This window comes from Mesoplodon bidens, assembly GCF_964165515.1.
Source record: "Mesoplodon bidens genome assembly, contig: HAP1_SCAFFOLD_227, whole genome shotgun sequence".
Classification (NCBI taxonomy): Eukaryota; Metazoa; Chordata; class Mammalia; order Artiodactyla; family Ziphiidae; genus Mesoplodon; species Mesoplodon bidens.
In genome coordinates, this window is record NW_027671685.1 from 665168 (window position 1) to 690865 (window position 25698).

Below are 25698 nucleotides of genomic sequence, written 5' to 3' on the forward strand. Positions count from 1 at the left end.
GTAAAACCACTGATTTCCATTTTATTTCTTTTTTAATAAGTCAAAGAAAGGATGCTGCAATGCTTCATCCAAGGTAATTCTTTTCACTGGATCATATTCTAACATTCTTTGAATCAGGTCAAACAGTTTCTCATGTTCTTCATCATGACAGAGCATAAATTCCTGAGGGGAGAAATGACTTTGTTTAAGAAAGACAATAAAAAATAGTTAAAACAGGTTTTTTTGAGGTTTTTTTGTTTTACCTTTAATGGTTTGCAGTGTCTCGTAACATATCTACCAGCAGAAGTATGTTCCTCCCAATCTAGCTGATTATGATGAAAATACTTCTGTTTCCTATAGGAAAGAGAAGTCTGGATTAAATTTTAAGAAAAAAAGAAACCCCAAACCCACATTCTTACCCTGCCCCAAACAGGGGATTGGGGGAAAATATGGAACCATAGACATCTCTCTATATATACATAAACATACAATTTCTAAAAATCTCAGCAATAATTATATTGGATACCTTATATGGTATTTTTCCTAATCTTGTACCCTCTGAAGTTTTAGTATCCCACCTAAGTTGTACCATATGTGAAACAATGCCAGCTTCAAAAACAGAGGTTCCTAGATCCATTCCTGTAAATTCTGATTTCACTAGATCTGGAATGGGGCTAGAAATCGTTAACAATTCCCTGGATGACTTCTGCGGTGAAGCTATGTTTTGAAACCACTTATAGTATTCTTGTCCAAAGACGTACATGTGGTTTGCAACAGTCTGGAATTCAAATTTAGATAGGACTCCAAAATCAAGCTCGTTTTACTACTCTATGTATTATTTTTAAATCAACCTAGGAAAACATTTATGCAAAGGTTAACCTGAGTATAAAAACACCACTTTATTTACTGGATCACAAAGTAAATATTGCATTACTTTTCAAAAACTTGACTTCATGAAAAATAATTCAAAATCTACAGTCTTTGGAATAAGCAATAACAACAAAGATGGGTTTTCTATAGTTTGAATATAGGCCACTGCATGTACACAATAAGGACTTTAATCTTAAAAAGCATACCTTGTTTTCTGAATCATGTGTGTTGGTATGGGTCCTAATATACGTTCCATCATTGCCAGGTGTTCTTTATCATCATTAGTCTAAAAAAATAGGAAAAAGAAACTTAGCACTTTCCATTTCCCTACATGCACATAAAAGGATAACACAAGAAAACAGTGTGTCCGGGACTTCCCTGGTGGTCCAGTGGTAGAGAATACACCTTCCAATGCGGGGGACGTGGGTTCGCTCCCTGGTCGGGGAACTAAGATCCCACACGCTGCGGGGCAACTAAGCCTGCCCACCACAAGAGAGCCCACGAGCCACAAACTACAGAGCCCACACACTCTGGAACCCACACACCACAAGTGGAGAGAGAAAACCCACGTACCGCAACAAGAGAGAAGCCCACGTGCTGGAATGAAGACCCAATGTAAACCCCCCAAAAAAGTAAATAAATAAATGTTAAGAAAAAAAAAATAGTGTTTCCATAAAAGGACTAGATTAGACATCTGTACAATTTATATTACACTCTACTTCAAAGATGGAATAAAACTGAATGAGCTACACTGATTGTCTGATTTCTGAAATGAATTGGTAAGGTTTGTATAGCTGATTGAGGAACAACTTTTTAAGTATATTTTACTGAAGTACAGTTGATTTACAATGTTCGAATAAGTTGTTTAATGTAAAACAGAACAGTTTTTCCTTATTTGTATTACTTGCACTGTTTAACTGAGGGATGACTGGGAAGATTACCAAAAACCTGGCTACTCATTTTATCGGTTGCTTAACTAACCTCCATTACCCAATGGATAGCAACTTTGTAACACTAATCCTAGACAATAAAAATACAGTCCCAATAATTCTTACAACAACCTTGAGCTAGGAATGTGGGAACATAACTTTCAAAGAGGTTAAGATACTAGCTCAAGCTCATATAGCTCATCAATGAGGAAACCTGAGCTGTGAACCCAACTCAAAACTCATATTCTTAAATTACACAGTAACAGAGCTTTGGCTAAAGTAGAATAAATTGTTAAACTAAATGGTAGACTCCTAAGCGGAGGCTGGAAAGCTTCTTCTATAAAGGACCAGATAGTAAATATTTTAGGATTGGATGGTCACAGATGGTCTCCACCATATATTCTTTTTCATTTTTTTATTTTTATTTTTATTTTTATTTTTTATTTTTTATTTTTTTTAATTTTTTTAATTAGTTTCTGCTGTATAACAAAGTGAGTCAGTCATACATATACATCTGTTCCCACATCCCTTCCCTCATGCATCTCCCTCCCTCCCACCCTCCCCATCCCACCCCTCCAGGCGCTCACAAAGCACCGAGCTGATCTCCCTGTGCTCTGTGGCTGCTTCCCACTATCTATCTACCTTACGTTTGGTAGTGTATATATGTCCATGCCTCTCTTTCACTTTGTCACAGCTTACCCTTCCCCCTCCCCATATCCTCAAGTCCATTCTCAAGTAGGTCTGTGTCTTTATTCCCGTTTTGCGCCTAGGTCCTTCATGACTTTTTTTTTTTTAAATTCCGTATATATGTGTTAGCATACGGTATTTGTCTTTCTCTTTCTGACTTACTTCACTCTGTATGACAGACTCTAGGTCTATCCACCTCATTACAAATAGCTCAGCTTCGTTTCTTTTTATGGCTGAGTAATATTCCATTGTATATATGTGCCATATCTTCTTTATCCATTCATCCGATGATGGACACTTAGGTTGTTTCCAGCTCCGGGCTATTGTGAATAGAGCTGCAATGAACATTTTGGTACATGTCTCTTTTGGAATTATGGTTTTCTCAGGGTATATGCCTAGTAGTGGGATTGCTGGGTCATATGGTAGTTCTATTTTTAGTTTTTTAAGGAACCTCCATACTGCTCTCCATAGTGCCTGTACCAATTCACATTCCCACCAGCAGTGCAAGAGTGTTCCCTTTTTTCCACACCCTCTCCAGCATTTATTGTTTCTAGATTTCTTGATGATGGCCATTCTGACTGGTGTGAGATGATATCTCATTGTAGTTTTGATTTGCATTTCTCTAATGATTAATGATGTTGAGCATTCTTTCATGTGTTTGTTGGCAGTCTGTATATCTTCTTTGGAGAAATGCCTATTTAAGTCTTCTGCCCATTTTTGGATTGGGTTGTTTGTTTTTTTGCTATTGAGCTGCATGAGCTGTTTATAAATTTTGGAGATGAATCCTTTGTCAGTTGCTTCATTTGCAAATATTTTCTCCCATTCTGAGGGTTGTCTTTTGGTCTTGTTTATGGTTTCCTTTGCTGTGCAAAAGCTTTGAAGTTTCATTAGGTCCCATTTGTTTATCTTTGTTTTTATTTCCATTTCTCTAGGAGGTGGGTCCAAAAGGATCTTGCTGTGATTTATGTCATAGAGTGTTCTACCTATGTTTTCCTCTAAGAGTTTGATAGTTTCTGGCCTTACATTTAAGTCTTTAATCCATTTTGAGCTTATTTTTGTGTATGGTGTTAGGGAATGATCTAATCTCAAACTTTGACATGTACCTGTCCAGTTTTCGCAGCACCACTTATTGAAGAGGCTGTCCTTTCTCCACTGTACATTCCTGCCTCCTTTATCAAAGATAAGTTGGCCATATGTGCGTGGGTTTAACTCTGGGCTTTCTATCCTGATCCACTGATCTATCTTTCTGTTTTTATGCCAGTACCACACTGTCTTGATTACTGTAGCTTTGTAGTATAGTCTGAAGTCAGGGAGCCTGATTCCTCCAGCTTCGTTTTTCGTTCTCAAGATTGCTTTGGCTATTCGGGGTCTTTTGTTTTTCCAAACAAATTTTGAAATTTTTTGTTCTAGTTCTGTGAAAAATGCCAGTGGTAGTTTGATAGGGATTGCATTGAATCTGTAGATTGCTTTGGGTAGTAGAGTCATTTTCACAATATTGATTCTTCCAATCCAGGAGCATGGTATATCTCTCCATCTATTTGTATCATCTTTTATTTCTTTCATCAGTGTCTTATAATTTTCTGCATACAGGTCTTTTGTCTCCTTAGGTAGGTTTATTCCTAGATATTTTATTCTTTTTGTTGCAATGGTAAATGGGAGTGTTTTCTTGATTTCATTTTCAGATTTTTCATCATTAGTGTACAGGAATGCCAGAGATTTCTGTACATTAATTTTGTATCCTGCTACTTTACCAAGTTCATTGATTAGTTCTAGTAGTTTTTCGGTAGCATCTTTAGGATTCTCTATGTATAGTATCATGTCATCTGCAAACAGTGACAGCTTTACTTCTTCTTTTCCAATTTGGATTCCTTTTATTTCCTTTTCTTCTCTGATTGCTGTGGCTAAAACTTCCAAAACTATGTTGAATAAGAGTGGTGAGAGTGGGCAGCCTTGTCTTGTTCCTGATCTTAGTGGAAATGGTTTCAGTTTTTCACCATTGAGGACAATGTTGGCTGTTGGTTTGTCATATATGGCCTTTATTATGTTGAGGAAAGTTCACTCTATGCCTACTTTCTGCAGGGTTTTTATCATAAATGGGTGTTGAATTTTGTCAAAAGCTTTCTCTGCATCTATTGAGATGATCATATGGTTATTCTCCTTCAACTTGTTAATATGGTGTATCACATTGATTGATTTGCGTATATTGAAGAATCCTTGCATTCCTGGAATAAACCCCACTTGATCATGGTGTATGATCCTTTTAATGTGCTGTTGGATTCTGTTTGCTAGTATTTTGTTGAGGATTTTTGCATCTATGTTCATCAGTGATATTGGCCTGTAGTTTTCTTTCTTTGTGACATCCTTGCCTGGTTTTGGTATCAACGTGATGGTGGCCTCGTAGAATGAGTTTGGGAGTGTTCCTTCCTCTGATATTGTTTGGAAGAGTTTGAGAAGGATGGGTGTTAGCTCTTCTCTAAATGTTTGATAGAATTCGCCTGTGAAGCCATCTGGTCCTGGGCTTTTGTTTGATGGAAGATTTTAAATCACAGTTTCAATTTCAGTGCTTGTGATTGGTCTATACGTATTTTCTATTTCTTCCTGAGTCAGTCTTGGCAGGTTGTGCATTTCTAAGAATTTGTCCATCTCTGCCAGGTTGTCCATTTTATGGGCATAGAGTTGCTTGTAGTAATCTCTCATGATCTTTTGTATTTCTGCAGTGTCAGTTGTTACTTCTCCTTTTTCATTTCTAATTCTATTGATTTGAGTCTTCTCCCTTCTTTTCTTGATGAGTCTGGCTAATGGTTTATCAATTTTGTTTATCTTCTCAAAGAACCAGCTTTTAGTTTTATTGATCTTTGCTATCATTTCCTTCATTTCTTTTTCATTTATTTCTGATCTGATTTTTATGATTTCTTTCCTTCTGCTAACTTTGCGGTGTTTTTGTTCTTCTTTCTCTAATTGCTTTAGGTGCAAGGTTAGGTTGTTTATTCGAGATGTTTCCTGTTTCTTAAGGTGGGATTGTATTGCTATAAACTTCCCTCTTAGAACTGCTTTTGCTGCATCCCATAGGTTTTGGGTCGTCGTGTCTCCATTGTCATTTGTTTCTAGGTATTTTTTAATTTCCTCTTTGATTTCTTCAGTGATCACTTCATTATTAAGTAGTGTATTGTTTAGCCTCCATGTGTTTGTATTTTTTACAGCTCTTTTCCTGTAATTGATATCTAGCCTCATAGCATTGTGGTCAGAAAAGACACTTGATACAATTTCAATTTTCTTCAATTTACCAAGGCTTGATTTGTGACCCAAGATATGATCTATCCTGGAGAATGTTCCATGAGCACTTGAGAAAAATGTGTATTCTGTTGTTTTTGGATGGAATGTCCTATAAATATCAATTAAGTCCATCTTGTTTAATGTATCATTTAAAGCTTGTGTTTCCTTATTTATTTTCATTTTGGAAGATCTGTCCATTGGAGAAAGTGGGGTGTTAAAGTCCCCTACTATGATTGTGTTACTGTCGATTTCTCCTTTTATGGCTGTTAGTATTTGCCTTATGTATTGAGGTGCTCCTATGTTTGGTGCATAAATATTTACAATTGTTATATCTTCTTCTTGGATCGATCCCTTGATCATTATGTAGTGTCCTTCTTTGTCTCTTCTAGTAGTCTTTATTTTAAAGTCTATTTTGTCTGATATGAGAATTGCTACTCCAGCTTTCTTTTGGTTTCCATTTGCATGGAATATCTTTTTCCATCCCCTTACTTTCAGTCTGTATGTGTCTCTAGGTCTGAAGTGGGTCTCTTGTAGACAGCATATATATGGGTCTTGTTTTTGTATCCATTCGGCCAATCTGTGTCTTTTGGTGGGAGCATTTAGTCCATTTACATTTAAGGTAATTATCGATATGTATGTTCCTATTCCCATTTTCTTAATTGTTTTGGGTTTGTTATTGTAGGTCTTTTCCTTCTGTTGTGTTTCTTGCCTAGAGAAGTTCCTTTAGCATTTGTTGTAAAGCTGGTTTGGTGGTGCTGAACTCTCTCAGCTTTTGCTTGTCTGTAAACGTTTTAATTTCTCCATCAAATCTGAATGAGATCCTTGCTGGGTAGAGTAATCTTGGTTGCAGGTTTTTCTCCTTCATCACTTTAATTATGTCCTGCCACTCCCTTCTGACTTGTAGAGTTTCTGCTGAGAGATCAGCTGTTATCCTGATGGGGATTCCCTTGTGTGTTATTTGTTGTTTTGGCCTTGCTGCTTTTAATATGATTTATTTGTGTTTAATTTTTGACAGTTTGATTAATATGTGTCTTGGCGTATTTCTCCTTGGATTTATTCTGTATGGGGCTCTCTGTGCCTCCTGGACTTGATTAACTATTTCCTTTCCCATATTAGGGAAGTTTTCAACTATAATCTCTTCAAATATTTTCTCAGTCCCTTTCTTTTTCTCTTCTTCTTCTGGAACCCCTATAATTCGAATGTTGGTGCGTTTAATGTTGTCCCAGAGGTCTCTGAGACTGTCCTCTGTTCTTTTCATTCTTTTTTCTTTATTTTGCTCTGCAGCAGTTATTTCCACTATTTTATCTTCCACCTCACTTATCCGTTCTTCTGCCTCAGTTATTCTGCTATTGATCCCATCCAGAGTATTTTTTATTTCATGTATTGTGTTTTTAATCGATGCTTGATTCATCTTTAGTTCTTCTAGGTCCTTGTTAACTGTTTCTTGCATTTTGTCTATTCTATTTCCAAGATTTTGGATCTGGGAAATAGAATCTTGGATCATCTTTACCATCATTATTCTGAATTCTTTTTCAGGTAGACTGCCTATTACGTCTTCATTTGTTAGGTCTGGTGGGTTTTTATCTTGTTCCTTCTCCTGCTGTGTGTTTTTCTGTCTTCTCATTTTGCTTATGTTACTGTGTTTGGGGTCTCCTTTTTGCAGGCTGCAGGTTCGTAGTTCCCGTTGTTTTTGGTGTCTGTCCCCAGTGGCTAAGGTTGGTTTAGTGGGTTGTGTAGGCTTCCTGGTGGAAGGTAGTAGTGCCTGTGTTTTGGTGAATGAGGCTGGATCTTGTCTTTCTTGTGGCATGTCCACGTCTGGTGGTGTGTTTTGGGGTGTCTGCGGACTTTTTATGATTTTAGGCCACCTCTCTGCTAATGGGTGGCGTTGTGTTCCTGTCTTGCTAGTTGTTTGGCATAGGGTGTCCAGAACTGTAGCTTGCTGGTCGTTGAGTGAAGCTGGGTGCTGGTGTTGAGATGGAGATCTCTGGAAGATTTTCGCCGTTTGATATTATGTGGAGCTGGGAGGTCTCTTGTGGACCAGTGTCCTGAAGTTGGCTCTCCCACCTCAGAGGCACAGCACTGACTCCTGGCTCCTCAATTTGGGATGATGTGTTGTCTATTCATGTATTCCACAGATGCAGGGTACATCAAGTTGATTGTGGAGCTTTAATCCGCTGCTTCTGAGGCTGCTGGGAGAGGTTTCCCTTTCTCTTCTTTGTTCTCACAGCTCCTGGGTCTCAGCTTTGGATTTGGCCCCGCCTCTGCGTGTAGGTCGCCGGAGGACGTCTGTTCTTCGCTCAGACAGGACAGGGTTAAAGGAGCAGCCTCTTCGGGGACTCTGGCTCACTCAGGCCGGGCCCGAGGGAGGGGCACGTAGTGCGGGGCGAGCCTGCAGCGGCAGAGTTCGGCGTGACGTTGCACCAGCCCGAGGCGCGCCGTGCGTTCTCCCAGGGAAGCTGCCCCTGGATCCCGGGACCCCGGCAGTGGCGGGCTGCACAGGCTCCCGGAAGGGCGGTGTGGACAGTGACCTGCGCTCGCACACAGGCTTCTTGGCGGCGGCAGCAGCAGCCCCAGCGTCCCACGCCCGTCACTGGGCTCCGCGCTTTCAGTCGTGACTCGCGCCCGTCTGTGGAGCCCCTTTAAGCAGCGCTCCTCTCCTCGCGCACCAGGAAACCAAGAGGGAAGAAAAAGTCTCTTGCCTCTTCGGCAGCTCCAGAGTTTTCCCGGACTCCCTGCCGGCTAGCTGTGGCACATTAGCCCCCTTCAGGCTGAGTTCGGGCCGCCAGCCGCAGTCCTTTCCCTGCGCTCTGACCGAAGCCCGAGCCTCAGCTTCCAGCGCCGCCCGCCCTGGCGGGCGAGCAGACAAGCCTCTCGGGCGGGTGAGTGCCACTCGGCACCGATCCTCTGTGCGGGAATCTCTCCGCTTTGCCCTACCCAGGTATGTGGGGAGTTTCTTGCCTTTTGGGAGGTCTGGGGTCTTCTACCAGCGTTCAGTAGGTGTTCTGTAGGAATTGTTCCACGTGTAGCTGTATTTCTGGTGTATCCGTGGGGAGGAAGGTGATCTCCGCGTCCCTTTTTCATTTTTTAAAGCAGGCATCAGATAGGATATAGTTTGCCAATCCTTGCTCTGAAGAGCAGAGTCTATGTGCAATGCTTTTTAAATCCATTAACTACTGTGCCTAGCACACTGCTTTCAAAATGTTCTTAAGTCATGACAGGAATAAATAATACAAGCTCCATTATCTTCAAAAAGTTCCTTAGTTGAAGACTATTTTGGAGGGTGTAATTAGAATATAAACCACATCTCACACCAAAGTTAATAATCGACGCTTAAGATCTCAGAATGATTTACAATCATAAAACCATCTGAAGGATTTTATATGTGTCAGAATGAAGAAAGCATGCACTGTGCTCAACTTTTTCCTTGACCCTATAGCTTACTACCACAAAACCAGACACCACCCCCGAGAAATGTCCGACAGCTATGTTCTAGATATCAAACTTGTCTACAAACTCAGAGTACTTTTAACAGATCTCTACGGAGTAGACAGAAGTTTGGTGAGGTGCCCCATAGCAGTGAACACATATATTCTGCAACAGCCACCTAAGTGACTTATAATTCATCACAGCTTCCTCCCTCCTCATCCTGCATTGCCATAACCTCAAAGCAACCTTGACAGTATTAGCCAGGAACTTCCTAACCACCCTCACAACATCCAACAACACACCTTGATCAAATCACAACCCTCTTAAAGTTCTCCAATGGTTACACCACTTGAAGCTTTCAAGACTTTTAGTTTTCCGACATAAGCAAAATTATGAGCAAAACAAGTAGAGACCTAAATAATATTTTCTCCTTTTTGTTCTGCCAAGTAAGCCAATAACTATTATCATTTCATAGAAAGAACATTTTAATACCAAAAAAAAAGAGGAGAGATAATTTCTAAATGAAAGCCAGAACGGCAACCCTACAAAATCATTTTCATTTTAGACCGGTCTACATTTGGAAACCACTGACTCCTAGGATAAAACAAATACCTTTCTATGGCAAACAAGTCCACTATGAATCAGTACTTGCCTACTGACACCATTTTCCTATTTATCCAAGACACTCCGGCAGCACTATTCATCCTTCCTCAACTAGAGTAGCTTCCTTTATGCCTCTTGCATTTATGAATACCATTTCTTCCTGATATGGCCATCACACACTCTAGTTTTCTGACAAACTCTTACTCTTCCTTATAGCTTGGATTAAACTCCCTATTCCTCAGTGATGCCTTCTCGAAGGAAATTTAACCGTTCACCTTTTCTGGGTTCCCTTCTACATTGTTCCATTATAGCAAGTATCACATTGTACTGTACGTTTTCCCATGTCTATCCTGTGTATGTCTTCCTTGAGGAGAGAGATGCTGTCTTTTCATTTTTATACACACAGTGCTTAGAAATGTGCCTAGGGTGTCATACATGCTTAATACAACTTACTGTTTCTGAATTCTTTTAATAAAAGTGCAACATAACCAGAGCTGAATTAAAACTGACCATAGTAACACTAATGTAAATTTATGAAGGAGCATCACAATAAAATGGATCATATGAAGTCAATATGAACCACGTGTTTAAAAGCTCCACATGCAGAATGAATTATGACCATTCACTGAGAGTATTTCATTCGACTATGGTTTTAGAGAAGGATGACTATTTTGCACATGGAAGTTTACATCTTAAGAATAATGACACTATGGCAACTTTCCAATATGGAAACAAAAACTTTAACATGCCTTTAACATTAAAGCTCATTATGAATCAGTAAGTAACATTTACTAAATACATACCTGAAAGACTGTGAAACCAAGGTAATATTCAATAAGAATGCAACCTATGCTCCAAACATCACATGGCTGAGACCAACCTAAAGCTATTTAAAAACAAAACCAAACATTTTATTATGCAACCATTTTTAATTGCCAATACACAATATCTTTTCCTATGTGGGTGCTCTCTTTATATAGCCCATTTAGGAGAATATGATAGTAAATTCAGGGTTTACATTTTTAGTTTTATACCAAACATTATTCAGTATGCTTTCAGAGTCCTCCATATCCTTGTATCAACTTACAGTATTTTAACCTGGGGGAGGAGGCATTTTATGGAAAGTAAGAGGGGTTAGCAAATATTCCATAGTCTCTGAATTGCTTGTGCAATGAGGAGCACTGTTATACCCACTTAACGGTTGTTCTATGAAATTTTACATTTTATTAGTGCAAACATAGGTCAATAATTATCCTCAGAGTGTAATTACTAACCCCTTATCAATTACCATCAGCTTGATATCTGAGTTTATTTCTTCCATTAAAAGAAATAGTAGTGTCACATAAATTATGTAAGAATTATAATGGATATTATAAGCAGTGTCACCCATAAGCAGAATTATACAGATATTTAAAGTTCACATAGAGAGGTATCTATATATGTACTTTCAGGTTGTCTATACATGATCATATATTTTCTCCTTCAGAATTCTCAATAGTAACATTATTCAGAAAAGAAAAAAACACCTAGCCTTAAGTCTCTATCTATTTAGAAAGGAAAAGAGTAAACCTAAACCATACAGATGTTTTAACCTTTTATAGATTAAGTTTTTAATAAAAAAATAATGTACAAATAAAACCTACTTTAAAAGACATTTCAATTACTTTCAGTAACATTACTGAATTTAAAGACAAAGGAAGAAACAATATATTCAAGGAACTTGACTATGATTTAGCCATTTTTGTTAACCCTCATGGTACTTATCACTTGAACAAAAGGATAATGGAGCATGGTTTCTACTTACAGTAACACATACAAAATCTGCAAATGATAGAGCTTGGATCTAAGATGAAAGTTTTCTTTTCCAGCTACTCCTGTCTCCCAGTCCAGCTTTCTCCCAAGTGACTGTAAACTACCTCATTCTCTTATGGCTCAGCTCTCATACTCTTTGGAATTTCACATCATTCACTTTTACCAACTTCTGTTTACTACCAACACCCAAGACATGAGACCAACTGCCCTCCTCAGTGGTGGCACCTGACAACATCTTCCTCTTCAACCTAATTCTGCCTTAATCCTCAGGAGTAACACTTCACAAACACACAAAGAACCCTTCTAATCTTCCCATCTGTTCATTTCTCTTCCTAAACACCAATAACCCCAATTTCAGATTTATATCAACTATCCCCAGCCTGGCCACACATGGGACTGTATTATTACTAGGAATCACTGTATCTTACACAATCTAGGAGGAGGCCATTAACTAACTGTAAGATACACCACTGTTTTATGAACCAATAACCAAGAAAAAATGCCGTTTTGTCTTATGTTTCCTCACATGTTAAAATGTGGAGAAAAATCTTCTTCTTAAAATTGATAAAACACAGCAAGTTATCTCTTTTTAAGCTCTGAAAATACCTATCTGTCCACAATCTCCTCCCACACTCTTTTCTTTTACCTTCATTGCAGGCTTAAGTCCTCAACCATGAATACACTTTCTAAACTACTGCAACACAGCAGCTTCTTTCAGACCATACTAAGCAGAAATCCTAGTAACATCACTCTCAAAGATGAGCTCCAAACCTGTGCTATCCTATGTGGTAGCCACTAGCCACATGTGGTTATTTAAATCGAAAAGTTTAATTAATTTAAAATTCAGTTCCTCAGTCACACTGGCTATACTGAAAGTACACAGTAGTCTACGTGTGGCTACTAATGGCTACCATGTTGGATAGTGCAGATATACAACATTTCTATCATCATGGAAAGTTCTACTAGCCAGCACTACAAACTATTCTTAATTTCCTGTCCCTTTTACTAATTCTTTACTCTAGGTAAACATCATTAGTTTGCTCTCACACTCATATTCTCAACTACCAAGTCCTCTTAGACAAAAGGTAAAAAGTGGAAAAGACTGATTCCACAAAGATGTTTTACTATCAACCTCGGTTGAAACTTACTTTTGGCAAAGTAATATGCTTATACCATTTAACTATCTCCCAATATCACCTGATCTGAATTTTTCCCACTGTCTCCAAGCCCCCAAATCCATCCCTGACTTCCTTGCTCTATCAACATGACTCGGTCTCGAACTTTTAAATTTTGAGGCACAAGATGTTCTCTCCCTCACTGAGTTCCCTTTTATTAATATTGAAAAGCCCTGCACCTTAACTAATTTTCCTTTCCATGCTTTCCCATGTCAAAGATGATCAAAGAAGCTCTCCTCTTAGACTAGCCCCTCTTTCTTCTCCTCTTAACCTCCATCCACCCTACATCTAGACGTCTGCCAGCCAAATCTTTAGCATTTTCCCCAGCACCATGCTTTGTGATGAGACGAAAAGAGGTGCCCACATCGCTTCAAAATCACACTGCTGTCATGGACTTAGCCAATACAGCTTGTTCTCTTATGATCTTGTAAGACTGACTTGTTCAAAAAGAACCACCACCTGGAATATCTTTACAGATGATATCACATTTTTCCCACTCAGGAAAAATATTTATAGCAATGTCCAGACAGCTTTTATGAAAACAGAAAACATTTTCTGTACACTGCTAAGAAAATTACAGCTATCTCCCAACTACCTGCCCCCCAATAAAAGCTATAGAGAACAAAAAATCTCTTTTTCAATTAAAATATCAGGAAGTCTGGTATCTACTAACCCAAAATGACCTCTGGAGCTCTGTAATGCCGTGTAGATACCAAAGTGCTATGATGTTCATCATCGTACGTTGCACTTCCTAAGTCAATAATTTTGATATCTGTGTTTTGCAGTGTGCGTTCATCACGTTTCTAGAGATACAGTTAAGTAAACACAAAGATCAATAAAGATATGAAATATTTTATAGCACTATCCAAAAGGCTTGCACATGAATTCTCTTTTTGATTTTCAAAATAACCCCATGAGAAAGGCAAAGGATTACCCTTTTTGGGTTAAACGTCAGGATATAATAAGCCTCAAAGGTAACATTCCTCATCCAAGGATCACCAAGTTAAATTAATTTTAAAGACAACTACCAAAATTAAAACAAGTGTAACTTACCATTTTTGAATTATACTTGACTACATAGTCAGACTCCACAAATAAAATATTTTCAGGCTTCAGATCTGTATGGGTTAATTTATTATGATGCAAAACTACAAAAGAACAAAAAGACATTATTAGTTTCACTTACAAATTTAATCTGTACCGGGGGAAAGGAGAATTAGTAGTAGAGGTAGGGATCAAAAGTGGTTTCATCTTTACTTGCAACGTGCATTTTTAGTGACAATGGTTTGATATGTTGTTTGTCCAATAAAACCTTTAATTTACTGGTATTTAAAAATTTAACAAGTATACTTACAATTTATTGACTGACAGATCTGATATGCCATTTGCCTGATATGGTCAATTTGAAATGGCAGAAAGCTATTTTCTTCAATGAAATCATAGGTACTAAGTCCCAGGAGTTCGAACACAATACAAATATGACCATGATGATCAAACCATTCTAGCATCTGGACACATCGGCTGAAACAGATCAGAATACAAATAATTCAGTTCACAGAATTCTGATTATTTCATGTAACATAATGGATCACAGTTCCAAGTTTCTTACTTACAAGACATTATTGGGATCAGTACTATTTAAATGTTCCAATACTTCGATTTCTGAATGAGCTGCTTCACGATATTGTCCCACATTTTTTATGATTTTCATTGCGACATGTATGCCACCCCTTAAAAACAAAATGAAAATGGTAAATGTACAGAAGCGCGTTGAAGACATGTATCCTCTAGAGCAGCTGTCACCAACCTTTTTGGCACCAGGGACCGGTTAAATGGAAGACAATTTTTCCATGGTTGAGGGGAGGGTGTGATGGTTCAGGTGGTAATGCAAGCTATGGTGAGCAGCAGATGAAGTTTCACTCACTCGCCCACTGCTCACCTCCTGCTGTTAGGCCCAGTTCCTACCAGTCCACGGCCCAGGGGTTGGGGACCCCTGCTCTAAAGCATCATCTTGTTAAGTACCAATCACTCTATGCTATTTTCCTAAAATAATCTTTCAGGGTATATTATAGCAGATCTATAAACATTTTTTTCAAAACATTTTGACAAAATATACATTATACAGAGTGATGATTTCTCTTAATACTTATGAACGTTAATGTTTGTTTCCAAAAGTTAAAATTTACCTAGATTTTATAAGTATTTTTTTTAAAAAAAAAGGATAAAAATATAAACCTTGAACATACTACTGCTGAAAACATTCACTCATTCGCCAGGCTAGACCGAATGTGCCAGATGTTGCATTGGAATCACTGTTAGAAAGAGCTTGTTCCATGTACCTCACAGACTAATGGAAAAGACAGACACTTGAACAACTTATCATTAGGTTAGAAGTGCCTGGTATAAGGAATAGAGAGAAGAAAGAACCTAACCATCAGAGTTAGGGGAGCTCAGACTTCTTCAGAGAAGAAAGACAACTATCAGTTTGTTAGATAATTCTGGCAAAGGAGACACCAGCAATAAGTCATCAAGCCAAAAAAATGTTTAGTGCATTCACGGATGCGAATAGGTATAAATAGCAACAATGTAGGGTAGCGTGTTTTAGACCGGGGCATCTGTAGTACTTCCTAAAAAGTACAGAGGGAATTCCCTGGTGGTCCAGTGGCTTAAGACATGAGCTTTCACTGCCGTGGGCCCAGGTTCAATCCCTGGTCGAGGAGCTGAGATCCCGCAAGCCATGTGGCGCGGCCAAAAGAATAAAGCCGTAAATGATTTTGAGGAAAAGGATTTCCAAATCTTCAGCTTCCTTCGGTCCTCTTTTCTAAACCTGATCTTCTTGAATACAAGCCAGCAGTCAACCCTGCATTTTTCACTATGGCCTTCCCACATTACAAAAGAGAACCCCATGCACGTGAAATTAATATGGCAAGGTTTGTGCACCAGGCTGTTTATAAAAAAGAAAGAAAAAATTCTTTGAGGCAAAAATTTTTCTAGTTGCTGGATAGCAAACCGATTCCAAACTCATTTCTTTTGACAAGGTCCCAATGAAGTTGTGGGCTGATATATAATCATCAAAATAAATTTTTAATGATTTATCTCCCTATGATGTATAGCATATATGTCCAGACTTAAAAGAATTATATAAAACTGCTGTGACAAAACTTCTTCTAGTCTCATCTATTTCATCATATGGACAAGTTTTCTAACTGCTAATAAGCTATAAAAATGAACAGTGCTAATAGCTATAAAAATGAAAAATGGATAATGGTGTTAGCTAATGCTACTATAGTAATCATATTGCAGTATATAAATGTTCAAACCAACCTTATACACCTTAAACATATAAGCTTTCATATTACTTGTCAATTAAAAAAAAGAAAAATGGAAACTTAATGTTAAAACAGTAAGATTTATCTATGGACACAGGAACTCATTTTTCAAAGGCCCCAACCATCTCAATAAAAGATATATTTTCAATTACATTGTATATTTTAGGTCTAATAAGTATCAAAATTTGTAACAGATTTTTACTTGATCAATTGAATACTATTCATTGGAATATCTCAAATACTCAAGTCTTGGAACTTCAAGAAATTTTTAAAAGACCTAAATGGGACAACTAGTGAAATGTGAACCAGGTTGTAGATAAGCTGGCAAAACTTGAAAATGCATATAACATGTAAATATAGAGAATGATTAAACACTGTAAAATGTTAACATTTGTGGAATCTGGGTGAAGAATATATGGGAATTCTTAGCAACTTTCCTAAGTCAAAGTATTTCAAAATATCTTAAAATTTTACTTTATGGTCACATTTTTGTCATAGAGAGGAAAGGGTGATAATAAAAGACACTTAGGATAATATTCTTTATGAAAAGAGAAGTAAAATTTAAGTTCAAGATAAAGCATTTCTAAGTATTCAAGAAAAGTTTGTTCATGGATGACAGGAGGTATCAAGCTACTGTATTTAGAGTCCCCCAAACATATTTAGAAAGAGAGTTATGTTTTTTTTTTAAAAAATCTCCATTTACAATAAGCTGGAAATTACATCCTCAACTATTTTATGATGAAAAGTTGAGATGTCAATTTAGAAATGTGCAGTTTCCACTAAACTGTTGTAAGACGTTCACTTACAAAAAAATTTGCAACTGCAGAATAGAGATCCTAGAGGAAAACGTGAAAATGAAGCAGAGAGGGTCAAATAACAAAAAGTTTAGTATAACTCGTTAAAGAATCTGGACTTTATTCTGTAGGCTTCAAGTAATATAATTTATTTATAGTTTGAGAAGCTAACCCTAACGTGCAAATATTATCCTTTGGAAATAAAAGTTTTTGAACCAAGAAGATTAGACATGCTAATTTATTGTCTCTGCAATTCAAAAGTAGGGTAAAGCACTCCAAATCTCTTATAGAAAGCTAAGGACCTAAGTTCTGGGAAAGTCTTCACTTGAACACAGACATTAATTTCAATGAACTCCATCTGATAAAAATTTTCAACATTCTTGGTCAAAATCCATACTTATGGTAAATAAATCATACACAGTCCAAGAACTTTTGAATACTTATACCTCCCAGGAAAACACATAGCTACCACTTAAATTCCATTTCATCTAAATTATGGATCCTTCTCCACCAAAAATATCAGAATCTTCAAAAAAGAAAAACAACAAACTTACATGCCATGATCAATGCACTCTACAACTCTGCCAAAGGTCCCTTCTCCCAAAGTGTTCACGATTTCATCTAAAGTGAGGGGGGAGAAAGAAGTGTAAGTACATGAGTACAAATTATCAGTTATTCAAATAATGAATGCTTAAGTGTGGAATTTTTTCAAATGCTCTCTATTAAAGCATAATTAAGGTTCCAGCACTCAAATTATTTTATTTTCAGCTGCTACAAAAATAATTTAGATAGAGCTATCTTTCTTGCTCTAATCTCAAATTCCACTGATTATTTTGGAACTTTAGAGTAGAAATATTTAAACTCTATAGAAAAGAAGAAATACAAAAGAACAACAAACAAACCCACAAAAAAAAACAAAAAAAACAATGAAGAGTTCTTTAGCCCCCCGCTGACAAACTATTCATAAAAAGATTATTCTGTCTGCAAAGTTTAAAAAGTGTTGAAAAATATTCTATACATCTTGCTTTTAGAACGTCTCCACTTTGACAGATAAGGTAACCCTCTTCATCATCTTCTATACTCCTGGATCTTTTCCTTTGGTGGCTCTTCTGGAACGGCAAGTGGGCAGCACCAAGATCGTCCTGCCAATCAATATAGCAGAGTGAATTCAGGGCAGAATACGCAATTCATTCAGCGGGGAGATATTCAGGCATTCAGATAAGAACCAGGCCACGAACAGTTGGCAGGAGCAATTTCAAATTCAGTCCCCAGAAATTCACAGGACACAGTTTATGTTACAGAAGAAAAACATGGCAAGATTTTCAGATAAGTTACTTAAAGTGGCAATAGAAAAAACAACACAATTGTCTCTAAAATACTGACTTAATTGAAGTCTGAAATTTAAAGAATGCAATGTCATGATCTATTAATCTCGTTATAAAATAGCCTATGCTGTGAGTTGAAATGTCTAGTTTGGCAGGAAAATGTTTTAAAATGTCAAGATTAGTACAAATTGATACTTAGCAATATTTTTAAACATACTTATTTAAATAAAAGGGGAAAATAAAGGCTAATGTCAATGTTTGATCTAATCAATGATAGTTCTACTGAAGAAAACTTGGGGAGGAAAATAATAATTCATAGTTTACTGCAAACAAGTGAAGATTCATGAGTGTAAAAAAAAAGGGCAGGCTTTCTGGACAATAATTTCCCCTTCAGCACCCACTTTCAGAACTCCAATGGAACTAATTGCAGATTGTGCTATACACAGGGTAAGTATCCACCAGTGCAACTTTCTACATTTGTCTCCAAGTACTGGAAAAGGGGTTTCTTTTAAAGTAAAAAATGTTTAAGATGAAAGAAAAGATGGGTGCTTCATCTTTTCATATGATTATGTTATAAAAGATAAAAATATTTTTAACATTAAAATCAAGAACCTCATGATCTGGTCTGCAGAAAATGAGTAAATGTGGGCAAATGAGGACTTACTAATAAATGCAGATAAGTTGTAAGAATTTGGAAGTTTCCTTTAAGGATTCAAGTAATATAAACACAATTATATTCATATAGTATTATAAACTTTTTCAAACTTATTGGCTCAGTAAGAGCTTTTACACACAAATAAGTATCCACCCAAAATAAAAACAAAATCAATCATACCGAAAGTGACTGATTACTTGAACAGTGTCTATTACACTTCCTTTTAGGACTGCTTCTCCAGCTTCGGACTGAAGATTTACTGCAGTGAATTCGATAACTGCTTTCAACATCTGTGTGATAACGTCTAGGAACATATCCTTTGCAGTAGTCATTTCTGTATTCATCAATGTTAGGAACGTATCCTTTGCAGCAGTCACTTCTGTATTCATCAATGTTAGGAACGTATCCTTTGCAGCAGTCACTTCTGTATTCATCAATGTTAGGAACGTATCCTTTGCAGCAGTCACTTCTGTATTCATCAATGTTAGGAACGTATCCTTTGCAGCAGTCACTTCTGTATTCATCAATGTTAGGAACGTATCCTTTGCAGCAGTCACTTCTGTATTCATCAATGTTAGGAACGTATCCTTTGCAGCAGTCACTTCTGTATTCATCAATGTTAGGAACGTATCCTTTGCAGCAGTCACTTCTGTATTCATCAATGTTAGGAACGTATCCTTTGCAGCAGTCACTTCTGTATTCATCAATGTTAGGAACGTATCCTTTGCAGCAGTCACTTCTGTATTCATCAATGTTAGGAACGTATCCTTTGCAGCAGTCACTTCTGTATTCATCAATGTTAGGAACGTATCCTTTGCAGCAGTCACTTCTGTATTCATCAATGTTAGGAACGTATCCTTTGCAGCAGTCACTTCTGTATTCATCAATGTTAGGAACGTATCCTTTGCAGCAGTCACTTCTGTATTCATCAATGTTAGGAACGTATCCTTTGCAGCAGTCACTTCTGTATTCATCAATGTTAGGAACGTATCCTTTGCAGCAGTCACTTCTGTATTCATCAATGTTAGGAACGTATCCTTTGCAGCAGTCACTTCTGTATTCATCAATGTTAGGAACGTATCCTTTGCAGCAGTCACTTCTGTATTCATCAATGTTAGGAACGTATCCTTTGCAGCAGTCACTTCTGTATTCATCAATGTTAGGAACGTATCCTTTGCAGCAGTCACTTCTGTATTCATCAATGTTAGGAACGTATCCTTTGCAGCAGTCACTTCTGTATTCATCAATGTTAGGAACGTATCCTTTGCAGCAGTCACTTCTGTATTCATCAATGTTAGGAACGTATCCTTTGCAGCAGTCACTTCTGTATTCATCAATGTTAGGAACGTATCCTTTGCAGCAGTCACTTCTGTATTCATCAATGTTAAGAACATATCTTTTGCAGTAGTCATTTCTGTATTCATCAATGTATCTCCGGTCCCGATAATATCTCTCAATCAAGAACCTTGCTTCTAAATAATGACTGCAAACACATTAAAGGATTTAAAATTACTCTTTTCATTCTAGAATGCTTTAACGTTTAACCACATTTTAACGTGGTTAAAATAAAACATTCTCTCAAGAATTCCTGGTTTCAACAGCTAACTCAATAAAAGAAAAAAATACAAATTGATGAATTAGAATTTATACTTAACTCACAAAACTTAAATAATTTTACTTTAACCAACAAGCAAATGGGTACATATATCTCTATTAATATATACTGCTATGAAGGAACAAACCTTGGGTCAAATCATTCAACATATTCAGTGTTTACTTGATTAAGTGTCCCTTTACCTTCTGGTGAAAGTTAAGACCAAAAATTCACAAAACTGCTCTTCTGAAATTCATCAATCTTATGATATATGCATCTGTAACTAAGCTCTCTTCCTTTTTGCAGAGCCACACACAACATGAGGCAGGCAAAACAGGATTCCTTTCCTTCTTAATGTAAGTTAGGTATCTCTGGCACACAGAGTTCTTTCACAAAAGGTGTATTAGAGCTAAAAGGAATCTTAAATATATTTCAGGCCTTTCATTTTACAGATGACTACACTGAGATCCCTAGAAGGAAAACGATTTGCCATGGTTGTAGAGCACATTCTAAATCCTATTGTATGTGCCAGTATTATTATACACACCACCTATTCCATCTCCTCTCCTCTATTTCGAGCTTCCTGTATCTTTCTGAGAAATAGGCAACACAGTTTTTGAAGGCTGCTTCATGTGCCAAAAATATCCAAAATATATGCCCCTCAAATGAGAAAAGGTTCTTGTCATTGTTTGCTTAGGATTTCCCAACCCCCTACTTCCCTTTGCATTTTGAATTTCCTGTCACTCCTGCTTGTGAAATAAACAAGAATTCAGGGAAAACAGCATCATCTGGTGCCATAGTGCTTACCTTCTTCTTTTATTTTTTTTAATTTTTTTGCGGTACGCAGGCCTCTCACAGTTGTGGCCTCTCCCGTTGTGGAGCACAGGCTCCGGATGCGCAGGCCCAGCATCCATGGCTCATGGGCCTAGCCGCTCCGTGGCATGTGGGATCCTCCCGGACCGGGACACGAACCTGTGTCCCCTGCATCAGCAGGCGGACTGTCAACCACTGCACCACCAGGTAAGCCCCATAGTGCTTAACTGCTGAATCTACAGATCCCTTTGAAAATCTAATTGAGAGGTATGGACCCTCTTCCCTAAGAAACACACAAATGCGTAAACAAAACTTGGCAAGGAATTTCAGAGATCATGGACCTCAGGAAGTCAATGGATTCCAGTTAAGCAGCCTTGATTTGATGGAAAGAAAAAGACAGAGTCAACTGACCCAGTTTCCTGTACCCCTCTCTACCTGGGATGAGTATCCTTTCCAACAGTGGGAAGCTTCAAGAGGGATGCACGTGGAGCACTGAGGGAGAGAGGGGACACCTGCCCACTCAGACATACCAGCTAAAATAATCCTGACAAGCAATGGAGTGACAGATGTTAACTAGACTGCCCTCACTAACCTCGTTCTTTTTCCCAAAATATGTTGTCATTCTTTTCTCTCAGGAGGCTGGTTTATGCAAAAATAAAGGAGAAGCATCTCTAAAACTGCTACTCAACAGGTCTGGCATCAAATCCAGGCTGGGGAGATGCAGAAACCCCCTTTCCCCAGTGTCAGCCTTAAGTTCTAGCCATTGGAGAAACAACTCAGGATATTAGGGTCTAAATCTGGGTCTAAGTCAGGGATCTGATGAGTTGCTTGGAACCGTTAAGGGAGAGATCTACAATACGTCAAACTAGAAATTACCATACTCTAAAGGGCATGTGTTTAATTCTGTAAGGCATCCTTCCCATAAAAGTCTAAAATGTATCGGAAAACTCTAACACTAATAATCCTTAGCGGGACTAGTGCATGAAATTAGAGCTGCTGATAATCCATAAATAATTCATAGAATAACAAACATGGAGTGAAGTAATACTATGAGGATAAACTAAAAAGATGAGGACCTCTTCAGCCTACAACAACCGAGCCTTAGAGATTATATAAACAAAGTCTACAGAATTATAAAGGCTATATGGACAGAGTGAATAGGATGAACAGACTGATTGAATTTCTAAAAATAGTCACTGAATGTCCAGTGAATATTTCACTGTAGTTCTTTAAAACAGCCAAGACTAATGAGGCTATGGACATTCGTTTCTATTTCCACACAGGTCCTGTGGAAGATAAAAAATATATGAGGCAAAATCCCTGCCAACAAATAACTGTTCAATTTGAGATTACTCACACAAAAATAAAACAAAACTCAACCATGCAGGAAATGCCGAAAGCCTGGATATGAGTGCTTAGGAGAAAAAGCTCATAATGCTTAAAATGGTCAGGGAAGATTTCGTGAAAAAGAAGGGAAGAGTTGCATCTTATAGGGACATCAGGATTTGGATAAAGTAGGAAGTAGAAGAAGTGCCAGGAAAGAAAAATGGCATATGACCATCTTACATTTATAGAGTACTTTTAGCCAGAATGGTTTAGAGATGAGTTTGTCTACATGTTACTTAGGAAATAGTAAGTAGACAATTTCAGCAAGAGCAATTTTCACATAGGGGAACATAGGCAAATAAATAAGCTGGGAACAGATCATCCAAAATCTTGCATGCCAGGCTAAAGGGCTTAAAACAGTGTTTCTCAAAGGGTGGTCTGTTTATTAACAATATCGAAATACTGAATTTTTAAAAATGAAGATCCCTGGACCCCAGGTCAGACTCACTGAATAATCTGGTAATATGCATTTTAAACATACCTCCAAAGTGATTCTATTCACACTAAAGTTTGAGAATCACTGGTTTAAGGCTTGATACTCTATGTTACAACAAGACATTTAAGGATATAAAATGTGTTCACAGTGTTCACAGCCACATCAGTCTTCCTGTGTAGAATTAATTGATTAAGCTTGTAGGAAGGGAGCAATTCACAGGCTACTTACAAATCAGAAAGAAAAGACACTCTGAAATATATAGGAAAAAAGGTAAGATAATTGATATACAATAAAAGCGCTGATAAATCATAAGAAAAATATGCTTTAATAGAAAAAATAGGCTAAGAATACAAAAATAATGTTCACAATCAACTAGACTTCAATTAAAAAAATATTCAAGTGTTCAATAAGCACATGACAGAGGACAAATTCAGCAGAAATTTAAACATTCAAATGAAAAGAAAACACTATTCTTGGCATTTCAAAATACACAAGACTAGTGACAGCATGTCGTAGGGAGTGTAACTTGGTACAAACTTTCTAGAAAAATATGTGGAAAAATATGTGAATATGTAGCAAGAGCCTTATAAGAGGTCACACCCTTTCACTTGAAACTGTCCCTTCTTAGAACCTATTTTCAGGAAATATTCAGAGGCAAAGATTTGTATACAAAGATATTTTTCAGAAGAAATAACTTTACATCCAAATGAGGGACTAGCATCCTACCAAGAGTACCTTCTTTATATGCTTCTGTATTTTTCATTTTTTTTCCAATAATTTTACAAAAGAAAAACTCTTATGAAGATTTGAATCTTGAAAAAGACTATTAGATTACTCCAGATTACGGAGAGCAATTACCACCAGACATCTCTGGTGCCAATATCAAAGAAGAAACTATTGGCCTAGTGGTTATTGCACTGACTCAGTATCATCTTGATGTGGTTAATTGTGAATATGAATAACTGTTCATCATTCATATCACTTCCTTGCGACACATACAATGCATAATAAATCCATGAATGGTTAGTACTATATGTTAAGGCTTACAGAGTATTTTGTAGTTATCATAATATAGGGTACAGATATTCTTGTATAATACATTAATTAGCTCAGGTCATTGAAATCCTGGCATAGATTCTCCCTCTTCCCTCCATATGATAGTGTGTGAAGAATGATTAGTCTGCACTGATTAACAACAAGCTCACTGTTCTACAGAACAAGTCTGTTTTGGCATGGAGAAGGAAAAAAATTGCATACTGTTTTTTAAATAACGCCAGTTGGCTAATTTAGAAAGCAATCTGGCAAACAGTCCCAGTGGAACATCTGCACAAAACAAGGAGAAAACATAGAACCACCAAAAACAAATGAGAAAGGGAAATTAACGGAGGACAGAATGAAAGAAACTCTATTCACCTAGGCTTTGTTTAATCATTTAGGAACTTGAAAAATTCCTTCAATTCTATATAAACGTAGTACCTCCAAATTTTACACTGGTAAGAATACAACAGAACAGGACACATGCCATTGGAAATTTTTAATGAGGTCCTTCTTACAACAGCCAAGCTTCTAAAAATCCCAAACATATCCACTGGCCTTATCTACAAATATAACCTGTAGAATACAGTATAAGCAACTAATCCCCAACACACTTTAACATTCTCACACACCACATGCTATTTTTCCATCTAGATGAACTCCTCCCGACCCTTCATTAGCTCTCATTTGTGGAACCCTAAATAAGTGCCCCAATGTACAGCTCTCCCTACTACATACAAGTTAAAGGCACTCACTGGTCCTTTAATCACTTACTTAACTTTCGTGTGTCTCATTTCCCACAACTATATTACTGGCAGCTGGGACTCCAGCAACTGTTTCCTACAGCTCCCAAATGTACACACATATGTGAGAGTAGGAACTCTGTTCTATTCACAGCAGTGTCTAGCATATAAGAGGCACTCAGTAAATATTTTCTGAATGAGTATTTGTTGACTGATTTATAAAACAATCTGACAGATGAAAGCTATATAAGCTAATGACAAGTCATTACAACTATTAGTGTTAAAATGGTACTAGTTCAAGCGTAATTTACCAATAAGATTCTTTAAGCTGGTGATGTGGTTTACAATGTCTGTTCTCTTGTGTACTACTGTGGGATCTCCTTTTCCGTTTGTGACTTCCACTGTAGCTTTCATGTCCCCAGCTTTCTCTGTTATCCCAGTCAGGGCAGTGAGTTCTTCTGGAATGCCTCATCTGTTAATGGAAATGAAAAGTGAGTTGTGGAATTTACAGATGGTTATATTTAGTAAATAAAATATTTCACATTAATATTAATTAAATAGAAAAAAACCAGCACATGGGGTCATACAGGTTCTAAAATCTTCATAGGTAATGGTTCCCAAGGCATGGAGGCACTATCCCACTGGTATGTCAGATGATTCTAAGTGGCATACACACCTAGTACTAAATGATAACACTGTGAGACCTTAATGCATTTTCTTTTCATTCTTCTGGATAAATTCTCAGCTTGGTGCATATCTTCAACTAACACTTGCTAACTGCCATTTTTAAAAAAAGAGTCAGGATTCAGGCTTACAGCCTTCAGTAGACAACAA

General features: G+C 37.4%; 1 protein-coding gene across 1 annotated transcript; it reads right to left on the minus strand.

Annotated features, from left to right (window-relative positions):
• Positions 1-11: 11 nt before the first annotated feature.
• LOC308611189 (dual specificity protein kinase CLK4-like) lies at positions 12-25368 on the minus strand. The gene is made up of 13 exons (XM_081260068.1): positions 25176-25368; positions 20272-20340; positions 19038-19191; positions 17896-17986; positions 17432-17498; positions 14368-14484; positions 14109-14275; positions 13808-13902; positions 13428-13557; positions 10571-10653; positions 1056-1135; positions 243-333; positions 12-162 (listed from the first exon to the last, which is right to left on the minus strand). The coding sequence occupies exons 1-13, from the start codon at positions 25334-25336 to the stop codon at positions 22-24; spliced, it is 1446 nt and encodes a 481-aa protein (XP_081116194.1). The 5' UTR covers positions 25337-25368; the 3' UTR covers positions 12-21.
• Positions 25369-25698: the final 330 nt, after the last annotated feature.